The sequence below is a fragment of the Diadema antillarum genome, unplaced genomic scaffold, assembly GCF_040938485.1.
Source record: "Diadema antillarum isolate AM-2024a unplaced genomic scaffold, OU_Dant_1.0 scf00000081, whole genome shotgun sequence".
Classification (NCBI taxonomy): domain Eukaryota; kingdom Metazoa; phylum Echinodermata; class Echinoidea; order Diadematoida; family Diadematidae; genus Diadema; species Diadema antillarum.
The window spans coordinates 1,742,501-1,757,971 of record NW_027270970.1 but is presented as its reverse complement, the minus strand read 5'-3'; the positions used below and the strand labels follow the sequence as shown (position 1 = coordinate 1,757,971).

Below are 15,471 nucleotides of genomic sequence, written 5' to 3'. Positions count from 1 at the left end.
AGAAAATTTGAAGTGATGGCCTCAATTGTTTTTAACACTACTTTCCACACAAAATGCTCTGCTGGCCCACAGATTCCATCGATTGCCCCTTCCCAAGGGAAGTGGTTAAAAAAAAAAAAAAAAATCGCTCAATGTGCACCTTGTGAGCCTTCTGTAGTGATGCGAATGCTGCAGACCCCCCCCCCAACATTTCCCGCCACGATTCCGCAACGCGCAAAGATTTTGCCGCATCGTTTCATAACTTTTTTCATTGAAGTCTCCCGCATATTTTGAGACAAAATTTGCGACGTCCGGGTACACCGTTCTGCAGTTATGTAATGTTTTGCATAAATGCATGTCGACTTGAAAACAGCTCATATTCGTGATATCGTGTGCAAATCCAATGCAAATTGTGTTTTTTCGTTAATTTGATAATAATTAGATTGTTTCAACCTTTGACCAGTGAAATTAATCAGTTGTAATGTAGATAAGCTTGAAAAAGTGCCTGTAACAAATTTTGGCAATAAAACCAATAGAAAACAAAAGGGGAAAAACATCGAAATACATAAGAAATTAACAAAACAATAAAAAACAAAGAAACTGATTTTGATTTTGCTATTTTTTTGTAAGAAAATTGTTTTATGTGTCTTGAGGAACTCTTACACAAAAATTTAGCAATCCTTCAGTCTTTTTTATGGCGTTATAGGTGAAAATATGATTTCATTTGTAAATTTGCATATTTAATTTACTAAAAAAACAAAACAATATCTTTTCCTGTATGACCACGTAATCTTGTAGTTGACATCTATCATCAGGTAAAATTTTGCCAGACCAGGACCTGTCCATTGGAGTCTTATTCACTTATTTCATGGTTAGTAACGTTACAATACACACAGGCTGTGGTTAGTAACGTTACGTGGTTAGTAACGTTACACATTTTGACTGCCGTTATTTCTAACTTCTATAATGATTAGTAATACTTATTTTTATATTTCAATTAGTCATTGGACACAGCAGGAAAAATTGAAATATTATCATTCATAGACACTTTATACTCTCTGGAGGTAAATAATTTCACTTTTTGGTTAGTAACGTTACATGACTGTCTGATGGTTGGGGAAATGCACACATGTTTGCATTTTGAAGACATATAAGTTGATTTTACTTAATCTATCCATGAGAGTACTGCATTGCCTCTATGAATTCAATATTTGTGGCTAGAAAATGGCATTTAACTTGACTAGCTATCTTCTTTGCCATTATGGAGATTTTGCTGATGAAATTCAATCTGAAAGATTACTTGTTCAAAATTGGTGAATTCAATACCTAAAACTATCAAGATACCCTGAAAACTAGTTTTTCCTGAATTATCAATGTGTTCTTTCTGAAGTCAAACACAAAAATCAACGAAAAAACCAAATTGAAATTTTATGGTCATGTCCCTCTAACTGCGGAATTGCCCCTATGCATTTTCAAACAAATAGATACAGTGTAGTACCATACTTGAAATGAAACTTCATGCATGCAGAAATACATTTGCTTTTTCTTTCCACTACAGATGTCAAGGGGAAATGGCCATCTTAATACTGGTATTTAGTGTTGTAATGGCATTTCTGATACCAGTGTACTTGCAATTCTGATGTATTGTGCTATTAATTGAAACAGGTATAAAACATGTCTTTCAACAAATGTACGACTGAAATAAATTCCATGATATTCAAAACATTGCTCCATTTATCATCGGTGTTTGGGACTTTTTGTGTCCACACAGCTGGTACAGTATGTATCTGCATTTCTTCACAGTACAATTGTAGCACATTCAACTGGAAACTGGCTTGTACAATTGCAGATGGATGTCAAAATTATACTGGTGGGTCTGATCCAAAAATCAAGGGAGCGCGACGGGACGGAATTTGAATGGGTTTTTTATTTAAAACAAAAAAAGTTGAAGTGTTAGCAGCCATTTATTACTACAAATGTGTTAAGCTTACATCGTGTACATGAAGACATCACACTGCACTATGGACAAGATCAGCATCTGTTTTGTTTCCATGGCAACAACAAATTTTATCAGCGTGACGGGACGGACTGAAAAAAATCACTGGTTTTTGTGAAGAAAATTAAAAGGAGAATTAATTCAAAGTTAATGAGCAATACAGACCATGTCATGTGGTGTTTGTTTGTCAATGTTCCAAACATTACTTGCACAAATAGAGAAACATCTAGATCTAATAGATTTTATTTTTTAGGTAATTTTCTCAAAAGCTGTTGAAGTCCGTCCCGTCGCGCGACGGGACGGACAAAATTGAACTATGTACAAAACGAATGGGAAATTCTAGAGAATCAGCTAATTTTCATCAAAATGTATCTTAACTTTGGAAAACACAGTTTTATAACATCCTAGTGTAGATTAAGCACACCAAGATTCAAACTACTAATGAGTGCTGAAAAATTTGATCGACAATTATTATCATAAGGCCAAAAATTCTCATTTTACAAGAATTCTTACACTTTTGGTACGGTAATCCTTGATTTTCTTTCTCGAGGAAAATTACTTTTCATGAATGGTAATGTTGCAATGGCATTTCATTTGCCCAAAGATTGAATCTTTCCACCAAGATTTGATCACCAATGCAAAGGCTGTCTTTAATGACGATCTTGGCAACTGTGGATACTCTTCATATTCTCTGCCATTTTTTTTTCTCCAATTTCCAGCGAGAAAAACAAAAAATGTGCCTCTGAGTCTGATCCAAAAAATCAAGGGACAGCGATGAGACGGAATTTAAGAGAATTTTTTTGCTCACAAAAAAAAGAAGAAATGTTAGCATGATAGCAGCCATATGTATCAAGCTTACATGAAAGCATGAAAGTGCACTATAAACAAGGCAGACATTTGTTTTGTTTCCATGGAAACAACAAATTTTACAGGCGTGACGGGACGGAATTGAAAAAATCACTGTTTTTTTTAAACAAAATTCAAAGGAGAATTGTTTCAACGTTGATGAGCAAGACTTGCCATGCTATGTGGCATTGTTTGCTACCATTCCCTACATTACTTCAACAAAAGAGCTAACATACAGATCTAATATATTATAGTTTTTAAGTAATTTCCTCGAAAGGTGTTGAATTCCATCCCATAGCGCAACGGGACGAAACGATATGCACTATGTACAAAACGAATGGGAAATTTTCAACACTGACTAATTTTCATCAAAATGTGTTCAAGCCTGTGGTTGACACAGTTTTATAACAGTTTAGTGTAGAGTACCAAGATTTAAACTACTGAGAAATGATGGAAAACATCAGTAACAGCTATCATCACTATTGTAGTTAAAGATATTCATTACACAAAATCCTTGCACTTATGGTATAGTAATCCTTGATTATATTTTTCCCAGGAACATATTTGTTATTTTTTTTTTTTTTAAGGGGAAATTAGACTCATTACGTTGCACGTCATTTGCACAAGCTTTGATTCTACCTCCACGATTTGACTGACTGTGCTATAAAGTCTATAAAAGTTTTCAGCAGCAACAACGCCACTCAGAGTAGTGGCAAATCATTTCGGGGAAGTAATTTTGTGATAATCTTAGTATCCAGATGCTGTTTTTTTTTCAATTTCCATCCACAAGGGGTTGAGCATCATATATTAGGATCACAGTTTTTGACAACCATGCTGTAGTTTTTCAGTTTTAAAACTTCACCTCTTTTTTGAGTTGCAGTAACTTTGTTGACATTTTTAAAAAAATATAAATTGTATTTTTAAACTTGTATGTCAGAAGTGTCTAAGAATTGAAACAGGTTTATGTATTTTTTAGATGAAGAATTTTGAATTGTCAATTCCCCATGTGCATTCCATCATGGGGATGCTCAAAATCAGTGTTTCAGTATTGAAATTCAAACAATTGTCTAAGAATGCCTTTTTTCCCCATTTTTCTCATAAACTTTTTGTGGCAATTTTTCTTCCCTATTTCTCAGACAGGGTAGGAATCTGCATGTTGATAAATATTAATCTCAATTAAAAAAAGAAATACAGTTCGAACACATGGACAGGAGAATCGGGTTTATCTAATGCAGTATTGAAAACCAGAGTAGACTGTGCATTTGTAATTTACAATTATTTCTTTTTTATAAGATGTCTAAATGGGCATTGCCTTGCTAAAAATAAGTTGGTGAATTACATCATGGACAAAATGAAACAAAAAGTAAGCATAGATCTTAGTACATTACTCCAAACAGTAAAAGGCTATTCGTGTACATGTAAAATGAATGCAACTTCAAATCAGCAGAACATCAAACTTTAAGGGAGAGTACAGTATTGGTTGAGATGAAGATTGAGCTTTCACATTGATACCTTCTTTTTTTTTTTTCAAGATACTAAGAAACCACTATATGAAATAATACAGAGCATACAATTCTCAAACAAAGTAAAACAAATAATATCCATTGCCGAAAAAGGTGGAACCCACCTGGCTTTGTTTTACTATGTTTTGCATATATCAGCCATTTCAAAAACAATTTTCATCAAATAAACTTTAAATCCTTCCAAGAGTTACATGCTGTTTTATAATTCATAAAAGGTTTCTCATTACCTCACAAAAATCGATGAAAACTTGATGCCCCATCTTGACCAAAACTATACCATCTCTTTAACTTCAATCAACGTCACTAGTCAATCAGATCATGGGATGGGGGTAGAGATACATAATTTAAGAACTGAAGGGAAGATGAAGGATCCATAAAACCCCTTGACCACATACAATGGTTACTCTTTTCACAAGTTTGCCAATTACATTGTAGTCTTTTTATTCTGTTCAAGTTAGGGACACTCTTTTTCTAGCCCATTGTGGTATAAAAATTCCATCCCGTCGCACCTACCATTGTTTACATGTGCAGTCCGTCCCGTCGCGCCTACCATTATGTACAGTCCGTCCCATCGCGCGACGGGACGGACATTATGTTGGACAATTATAATTTTCTTATGAATAGAGAATTATTTAATTTAGTGTCATGGATATAGAGCCCCACTAATTCATTGATACATTATGGAATATGAGTGACCAAACTCAAATCTATCATACAGAAAAAATGATAATTTTGTGTCAAAGTACTGAAAAACATGTTTTTTCAAGAAAAAATGAAGATTTTGACCCAAAATTCAACTATAATGAGAAAAATAAATACCAGATATGAATTGCTCCTAGGAAGGGTACGCTATGATAAGAATTGATGTTTCCCCTACTTTTGTAGTTTTTGTGCAAATAACTTGAAAACGTACAGTCCGTCCCGTCGCGCAAAGAGGGCGCTTTTCATGTTTTATTGGTAATTTACGGAAAAGTCTGACGTCAAATATATTAGACACATACTTTTCTGAAAACTGCAGATTCTCAGCTTTTATATGATATATAACATGAAATACCAGTATCAATATGAAAATTAAGTCCAAGTGAACACTATTTTTGGATCAGACCCTTATATGGCATTATAGCATTAAACATTTAAAGATGTTTCTTCATGTTCTAAAAAGACATTTGATAATCACTCATCATTTTGATGATGAATGATTGCATACCACACTACAGATGATACGACTCACGGCCGTGTCCGTGAATTTACATCGTAAAGAAAAGTATCCCGCAGAAATACGAGACAAACCAGAATCCGTGGAAAAGTTATTTATTTTGTAGATACACCTATAATTCTACATTTGCTGGAAAAGCGCATTCATTTTCTCTTCAAAGAACAATACATCGCCGTCAGATGCAACGTTACAGAGCAGAGTGTACGGGCCTCTACACATTCGAATGTCTTCATGCGTGCGTGCAGACAGCTGACAGAGCGGAGATCTGGGGACCCTGACAGCTACAGACACGCATACGCGGCCGGCACGGCCACTGCACTGACACCGTACCTTCCGACACTGCACACACATGCACATAGTCACAATGACATGAAAATGTATACAAACTGATACAATCCTCACAAGCATTGGTACAGTACAATTCATCCGCTTAAAATATGAGAAACGGGGAAAAATACGAACAATGCACGAAATGTGCGTGGAATATCAGCGATTGTTCGCAAAAATGTTGCCGCTATCGCGTTCACGACGTACCGAGTGCTCTGTACATCACAGCCCAGGCCAGGCCCGCCGCCCGCCCATCCAACTACAGTTCGACTGCTTTGTGGGTCATTCCTTCTTGCCGAGCTCGCAGTGTGAAATGCATGCGTTACAGTGTACATACGCACTACAGAAGCTGCAGCTGTACTACAGCTACGAGGACGCAAGGCGTAATTAGAAATGAGACATCACGATTGGTAGGTGAATTGTCGATTTTTTTCTTTTTTCGGCGGCCGAAAAAATAGTAAATATCAGAAAAGTCGATGTGGCAACTGAAAATCGATGCGGGCGGGGAGCGGGCTGGGACGAGAATTATGAATTTCTTGGTATTTTCAGCGCCATTTTGAAAATAGTAAATAGTAAAAAAATTGATGCGGCGGCCAAAATCGATGCGCGCGAGGACGAGAAACTGGTTTCTTTTTTTACTTGGCCTTATCTGTGGATTGTTAAGAAGTACCGAAAAATTTTTTTTGGATGCGATATGTTGTTATTTAGGGGGGAAAATTTCACTTTTGTCAGAGATAGTGTGCATGTAACAGTGCAATGCTGTGTTTAGCGGTATGTTACCGAGTATGTTGTACCTGCCGCGAACGGCTGCACGGCCGCATACTGCCGCAGTTACTCTAGTCATCTGGTCATGGTACAATGAATACAACAATCTAGTAAAATTTAGAAGTAAACTCTCTGTGTATCTAACAACCGGGGAAAACGAAAACTACAGTCTGTCTCCCGCGCAAAAATGTCGAGGCATCGAAACAAACCCTCATCATTCGGGGCTCCGAACTTCATCGGCTCACATTTAAACAGTTCGAGAGGCTCCGGCCGCTGTGCTGCACGCTGCATCTGCAACAAGCTGCATTTATGTATGTCAAAGGCATTGACCTACCACACACGCAAAAGCAAGTATGTGGGCCAACATATATCTGAGTGAACAGTAAAAAATACCTTGCAGGACGAATACACGCCTAATTTTTCCAATTTCTTCGTTCGTGGGAAACTCCGTACTTGAGCCTTTCGTTGTGCATTTCTTTGGAGATTGATAGATCGAGATACTTCAGTAGGATGAATTTGATTGCCCGCTGGTTGTTGCGGTGCTTCTCCCGCTGTGCCAGCAGCGCTTTGTTCTTCCGACGGCGACGCCATTGCTTCATCAACGTAGTGTGATTCGCAATTACGTCGTGTAGTAATCATTTGCAACACAACGTAATTATTTGCGTCGCGTAGTAAATTGGAATTATGATACGACGTAATTATTTACGTCGTGTGGCATTATGAATAGCAACATGACACCTATTCATTCCATGTCGGGACGTTAAGTCGTTGAGCAGTAATTCGTTATACGTCGTGTAGTAATTTGAATTGCTACACAACGCAAATAATTACGTGGCGTAGTTATCCGAATTGCAACACGACGTGATTATCTACGTCGTGTAGCATATATGAATTGCAACACGACACTGATTCATTTCATGTCGGGACGTTAAATCGTTGAGCAGTAATTCGGAATTACGTCGTGTATAGTACCAGTAGTTTAAATTACGACACGACGCAAATTTTACGTTGCGTAGTAATTCGAATTACTACGCGACGTAATTATTTACGTCGTGTTGTACTGTAGTAATTCGAATTACTACGCGACGTGTATTCATGTTTTGACGGGCTCACTCTTCTATTTCTGGATTTCAGTGAAACCGATATAATTTTATGTTTTCATATTAAAATTATCTCCAACTAAATTGTACATTCATATACTCATATCAATGACAATTTTATCCGATATACAATTTTCGAACACGACAGTATCGGATAAGCATCGAAAGTGAGATCTTTTTTTTTTAAAATCATCCACCTAGTATGATTTTTATATTCATACCTAGGGTAAGGGGTTATGGTTAGGAGTAAACATTTACGTCAGGATTGCGGTAAAGGCAAGATATTTGTGACATGAGAGTTCCACAAAATTTAAACCATTTAAAAACCTTTTTTAATTTCCGGTCTTACAGCTTTTCTGCTTGAGACAGACTTTTGGTTTTTGCTTCTTATTAATTTCTTCATTTAGTGTTGGGGTTAACCTTAGGGTTATGGTTAGGATTAGATATAGAATACTGACACATACATAAAATATGACTCCCCCTCCTTCCCCCCCCCAAAAAAAAAGGACACGAAGTTCCATGAAAAAAAGACTGAGTCGACAAAAAAAAGGACTATGAGCCCTCCAAAAAGGACATGATGAGTCAAAGTTGAAAAAAAAAAGTTCACTGGAAAGGACATTTGAGTCCCTTTTTAATAATCAACTCTTTTTGTTTTCCACTTTGATAGAAATTGTTGTTTTCTTCATGAATTCTGTATTAGATTTGTTAGTCCCACAAAAAAAGACCTGAGTCCCAAAAAAAAAGAAAAAAAAAAGACCGAGTCTCAGAAAAAACGACTGCGGGTCCCCCAAAAGAGTATGAATCCCTAAATGAGATTCTTAGTCACCGAAAAAAGACATGTCATGAGTAAAAGAAACAGATTGAGTCTCCTAAGTAGGACTATAACAAATGACATTGGGTCCCCCGCATGGACGATGATTCCCCAGAATGGACCGCGAGTCCCTCGAAAAGGAACAAAAGTCCTTCAAAAAGACGAATGACTTCTTCTGTCGGCCAATGGGCGTAATTGTGTTTGTTCACAGCAGTGCTAAAAGGCTGAAAAAATGAGCTTAATTTTGATATTTTCAATGATTTAAATACTTGTAGTATTAGAACTTTTTATGCTCGAAGTCAGTTTTGATGAAGAAGTTAGACTACATATTTGGTTTCTGTTGCTTTTTCAAAACTTTAGAATACCAGTCAAGAAAAGCAATTTCAATTTGTGTACATTAATTTTTTGTCTTAATAATCATGATCAATATTGCTATTGATGATTCCGCAGTTTATCATCTGATGTCCAAAGATCCATAGTCAAATGAAAATGTCATCTCTGTTCGGATGAAGTACTGGGGAAAATGTATCAAAATTAAATGTACAGAGTTAGGGTTAGGGTTAGGGTTAGGGTTAGGATTAGGGTTAGGGTTAGGGTTAGGGGTTAGGGTTAGGGTTAGGGGTTATGGTTAGGGTTTGGGTTAGGGTTATGGTTAGGGTTAGAGTTAGGGCTCAATCACATAAGACTGACCTAAATTGATATGGGAGATAGGCCTAGTCGAGTTATACAAATTCTCAAAATGTTAGATCTTAACTCCGAGTAGTCTTCTATCAAGCCGATTTTAAGTTTACCATTTGATTTTGTTTGTACATAAAAAAAATGGAAGCAGCTGGAAGAAAGACTAATTATATTCAGGAACTCAAACTTCACAAAATAATTGTGGTGGTTTAAGGTCCAACATTTTTGCTTTTCAGACCGAAAGTCTGTTTAGTCTTTGTTCCAGCCGTCTTTGAATTTTTCGTATACACTTTACATACAATATTTTAAAGCGGCTGGAAGGAAGACTATTCATAGTTATGCACTCATACTGTCAAGAAATCATTGCTGGGGTGGAAGGTCCAACATATTTAAATTTCAATGTGTAACTCCTATTAGTCTTGCCTCCAGCTCTCTTTGAAATTTTGTGTACAAAACCTATGTGAAAAAGAAATTCCTAAAACGTGTGTTTTACAAGTTTTGGACCATTTGGAACGTTTTCTAACAAAAAAAAAGTCATATGAAAAAAATTTCGAAAAATGTTCTATTACATTTTTTATTGAACTTTAGAAACAATAACTAAATATGAATTATACTTACTATGTCAATGATGGAGTCATCTGCCGCCACCTTTAGGATTGCTGCAGTAACTCCTAGCATGTCTGCCATCGGTTGGAACACCCTTCCTTGTTTACGAAGGGTGTTTCGTAACTCACCATTTAACATTATCCGTCCCTTAGTCATCGTCAGGTCGAAGCCGAAGTACACCTCGAGGTAGTCTAGACAACGTGGCGGTATCAGTTCCATGAAATGGCTGAACTCATCCTCACCCCATCGCATCTCATGTTCTATTAGGGCGAATTTGACATACTAGTAGTTGACTTCTCCTTCGGTCCTGATGACTCCCTGAAGAAATATGAGACACAGAAAATGGGATTTACATAAGCGGGATTAGAAACTTTAATTACAATCATCGAAATAATCCGATTTCATCAATACAAGCTGGTCAGTTTATCGCTTACTTCATCATACTTCGTCACACTTTTTTACACTTTGTAATATTTTGTCCTATTTCATTTTAAATTAGTTTCAATTTAGCAATGATATTTACTTTTGTCTGATGCTATTTTACTGACGCTAAAGGATAGTTTGGGATGGGATAACAATGTAGGTTGCAACATTTCAAGAACTCACTTCTATCCATTCGGCAAATGCTCTCCAAAATTCGCCGTTTACCATGATCTGGTTGTGGTTGTTTTCCTTTATCACTTCTTCCATCTCTTCTGCCGTGGTGGAGTGTGTTACCCGAACAGGGGCGGATCCAGGGAGGACCGCAACCGGCGCACGCCCCCCCCCCCTTTATTTTTTGTTGAAACAAAAGAAATAAAAAGAAAAAAAATGGGGGAGGGGTGCGTGCGCCCCCCATTTAATTTTGTAAACGCGCCCCCTCTTTACGGAATTCCTGGATCCTGTACGTTTAAAAAAACGTGTAAAGAACCATTAGAATTGTTTTTTTTCCCATAGGTTTTTTACACATTTTCTAAATCTTTTCCTTTAAACTTTTTTTTTAATAGAAAATGTTGGAAAACAAATTTAAATAATAATGTTAGTATGCACATGTATAAAGTGCAATAGTGTCCTCTTGTGAAGGGGCATTTCTCCTCCCACACGAAGGTGATCTTGCATTTTCAGACCTGAAATTCAGCGATCTGGTGCAAACTTTTGGTGCAATAGGCCCTACTTGGGATTTTTTTTTTCCAGCGGCCTCCCCCCCCCCAAAAAAAAATAGTAATTGAAGAAATTAATACAGCTTTTTCAGGGAAGTGTTACTCTCTGAAAAAAAAATCGAGTGGAAATATTCACTCTTAAAGGAGTGAATACAAAAAAAGAGTGAATTTGGTGTGAAATTTGAGTGAAAATGTTCATTTTCACTCGTTAAAGTGACCTCAGGGATCACTCCAAAATCTTCGAGTGATCCCTGAGGTCACTCCAAAATGAGTGAAAATGAACATTTTCACTCTAAATTCACTCTTTTTCATGTTCACTCCTTTAAGAGTGAATATTTTCACTCGATTTTTTTTTAGAGAGTAAAATCATGGAATTTAGCTCTTATTCCGAGTGTGCACCATCTTTGTGTTATATGTACAAGGTCTAGTGAGGTAGAGCTTAGGGGGAGGGTGTGGGAGGGAGAACACAAGACTGAGCTTTTGCGTTATTAGAATTGAAATAAAGCGATCTGAAGCACACTTTTTGTCGAAAATTCGTAAATTGTCATTCCCAAAAGTATACCAAGTCTATAGAGGGGACCAAGCAATGGGAGGGTGGCAAGATACGTCTCCCATATTCGAGGGAGCTTCTTTTTTTTCAGTTGTAGAACTGAAATTCAACAATGTGGCGCACACTTTTGTTGGAAAATCTGGAAATTTGTCAATCAGAGAAAGTGGGAGGGGATAAGCCCTATTCCCTATTCCCCTTCCTACTCGATGGAGATTCTGTATTTTCTGATTGCATTTAAACGTTTTGGTGCACACATTTTGTGGCATATTTGGAAAACTGTCTATGTTTAAACTGTAACCACAGTCTACTTGTATATGCATAGGGGCGGGGTTTGGGGAGGGGACGGGCGAGCAGGGAGAAGGCGTAGGCGAGTGCTAACACCACCCTTCAACTTTTCTATCAAAAAACGCAAGAAAATTGTCTTCATTTCGGGAATCATTGGGAATCATAATGATATGTTTGCCCCACCCCTCTTCCCCCGTCCGCGCTCCCCGTCCTCCAGGATCGACGCCCCTGCATACGAGGGTGCTTTTGCATTTTTAGAATTCAGATGAAAATATCTCATAAACACATTTATGATGTAATCTGGGAAAATTTCAATCCAAAAAGTGTATACTACTTTTTTTTAGGGGGGGGGGGGGCCTCAGTTAATTTAGTCTAGATATTTCCTCCCACCCACGGAACATTTGCATTTTTTAAAACTGAAGTAACAGACAGGGTGCACACTTTAGATGAAACATTTTAAAATCTGTCAGTCTAAAGTGTATTAAGTAGAAAGGACTGAACGGGGAGGGTATAGAAGGGGTTAGGCCTATCCCCCTCTTACGCCTGGGAGATTTTGTATTTTCAGAATTGAAATTCAGCCATCTTTGGGTGGGATATTTAGACAGTTTTCAATCAAAAAAGTAAAAACATTTCCACATCTCGGGAGTTACGAGGAGGAGCAAAATGATATGTTTGTCCTCAATACTTTTATTGAACCATCCCCTCCCCTCCATCGACGCCTCTTATGCATGAGGGAGCTTTTGTAAGTGAAAGATCTGCTGCACACTCTTTGATAAAATATTATTAAGGAAATACGTCAATCTCAAAAGTGTACAAAGTCTATCGAAAGGGACCAAGTAGCGGAGCTTTTGCATATTTATGATTGCAATTCAACGATCCGGTGCATACTTCTGTGTCTGGCCGTAGTTGGACAATTTTCCATAAAGAAATGATTTGTCTGCCCCAACATTTCCGTAGGGGCGGGGCAAACGCCCCTTTGCCCCCCCCCCCCCTCCCCCCCCCCCCCCCGATAGATTCAACGCCCCTGATCATCCCTGGGTATGCCCATAGATGTATCAAATTCATCATCGTGTCAGGAATGATTCAGGAAATGGAGGGGGTTCAATTATGGCGGTAAGGTTTTTTGTTATTGTTTGTTTGTTTTTGTACATTATTTGCAGATGGTCCCGAGTAACTCGCGTCATAGCATGTTTCATGTAAGCCTATATATGCTATTTGACGTTGTCAACGTCTGGACTATACCTTATGTCGACAATACTTTCTTCGCTAGCGAGAGAAGCGAGCGAGCGCTTGAGAAAATTATATATACATTATCCTACAAGATAGAATACTGTTCAGCTGTTACCTATCTGAAGGCGGGCGTATACGAACGTCATGCAATATGCCAAACTTGATACAATCAAATTTCTGCTTCCTCCATTTTTTCCTCAAATTTCAGGGGGGGGGGGGTGATTGTACAGGCCATCCCCCCCCCCTCCTCCATTTCAGGGGGGATATATCCCCCATCCCCCCCCCCCCCCGATTTACGCCCATGTCTTGTGGCAAGAAGAATTTAATTTCTACCTTTGTATTAATATTGATTGTATTGATGTTTACCCCATTATGTAATTTCATTTGAAGAAAGTGCAATCGCTGTGACAGTCCCATAAAAATACTTTTGCTTAAACTGGGCACGCATAACATTGTGATTTCCAATCAGGATGGCACTATCGATATCCCTGTTGATGTGTGTTCCCGCCATGTTGGTTTGAAATACTCTGAAATACAATTTGAATTCCATTTATGATAATACTTCCAATCAGGACGAGACTTAGGGTAATACTGGTTGACTGTGGCTGGGGAATTTGCATACATGTGCAGAGTCTGGCTTGGGAATGTATTGGCTATGTAAGCAGCACAGCTGCTAGGACTTGTTATTTAATTTGAATGTAGCGCCAACATTTAATATTTGAATTTCGCGCCAACTGTTAAGGGGGGAAACTGGCTGACTGTGGCTGGGGAATTTTCATACGTGTGCGGAGTCTTGATAGGGAATTTCCATACATGTGCTAGGGTTAGAGTGGGTTAGGGTTAGAGTTATTGGAGTTAGGGTTATCGCCCAAACCTTTGAGTTAAGGACCTAGACTTCCTGTGTGGATACCCCTTGGTAAAGAAAGTACACCCCTAAAAGTTTGGACCTTAACTCCAAGGAATGCTAGGGTTAGGGTTAAGATTAGAGTTATGGGAGTTAGGGTTAGCGCCCAAACCTTTGAGTTAAAGGGATATTCCAGACGATTTTCATAATTTCACATCATGTAGTACCAACGGCGTAAATCCGTACTGAGGAGTGGGGGGGTGGGGGGGGGGGGTTACAAGCCCATAACCGGACCGGCGCAGCCCTTGGGGGGGGGGGGGGAGCTTGGTTCCCCCCCCCCCCCCCACACCAACACGCACTTTACAGGGATCGAATGTCCCACTCTTTTGCATGGAAAGTGGGAGGGAAGTGGCAGCAATAAATATGAAGACTTTTTGTTCTTGTTTTTGTCTGTTTGATTGTTTGTTGTTTTGCTTGTCAGCCGACTTTGACTTTCGGCGGAAAGTCAGACCTTAAAAGTATGAAGACTTTTTTGTCGTTGTTTCTCTTGTCTTTTGATGCTCTTTCTTCTTGACTGACAGGCGATTTTGACACCCCCCCCCCCCCCTTTCAAAAATTCAGCCCTGAATAATGCCCAAATAAATTCAAATAAATGGTAATATAGATATCCATTTCTTTGTATGTAATAATGTAGTAGATATTTTCCTGGAGCTATTAATTGTATTCTTCAATTTTTTTGATTCAAGTCAATAAACCACTCATCCCTTGGGCATCGTTCCGTTTTAATTATGGTGGATGGGGGAGGGACTTGGAGTTGGAATATCTGTGCGATTGAGCGGAGCGACCTAGAGGGGGGAAGGTGTGATTTTGGCCACACGAGGAAGATTTTGCATTTTCAAACCTGAAATTTAGCGATCTGGTGCACACTTTTGGTGAAATTTGGGATTTTTTTCCTATCAAAAAACAAGTAAGAAAAAGAAATATTCATAGATAACTGAATGACTACATCGTGGTATTTCAGCTCTTGCTCCGCCTGTGCGACATCACTGTGAAGGCTTACTAAATAGTCCCCCCCTCCCCTCCCAGCCGTTTTTAAAGTTACCATTTGTTTTGTACATAAAAAATATCAAATGCGTCTGGAAGAAAAACTAATTATAGTTAAGGATTCATACTTTGGTTAAATGTTAAGTCTGGTTGAAGGTCCAACATATGGAAGTTTGAAAGTGTAAGTGTAATTAGTCTTTGCTCCAGGCGACTTTGAATTTTTTGATGTATACTATATGTACAATATTTGAAAGGGCCTGGAAAGAAGACTAAACTTATTTAAGCACTCATACTTAAGAAAAAAAATAAGTTCGGTACAAAGTCCAAAATATATAAGTTTCAAAGTCTAACCTGAAGTAGTCTTTACTCCAGCCGTTTTTTAAGTTGCCGTATGTTTGTACATAGAAATACTTGAAAGGGTCTGGAAGGAGAACTAATGGTATTGAAGGACTCATACTTGACAAATATATTAAGACCGGTGGCAGGTCAAAGATATTGGAATTTGAAATTTTAACTCCAATTAGTCTTCTCT

The 15,471-nt window shown here is 38.1% G+C and overlaps 1 protein-coding gene across 1 annotated transcript in view; it reads right to left on the bottom strand.

Annotated features, from left to right (window-relative positions):
• The window catches only part of LOC139717749 (histone acetyltransferase KAT2A-like), a 50,706-nt gene extending 43,463 nt beyond the window's left edge, over positions 1–7,243 (bottom strand). Inside the window, exon 1 of the mRNA XM_071629255.1 lies at positions 7,046–7,243. Coding sequence (XP_071485356.1) covers positions 7,046–7,243 — 198 coding nt within the window. The remainder of the gene's footprint in view (positions 1–7,045) is intronic.
• Positions 7,244–15,471: the final 8,228 nt, after the last annotated feature.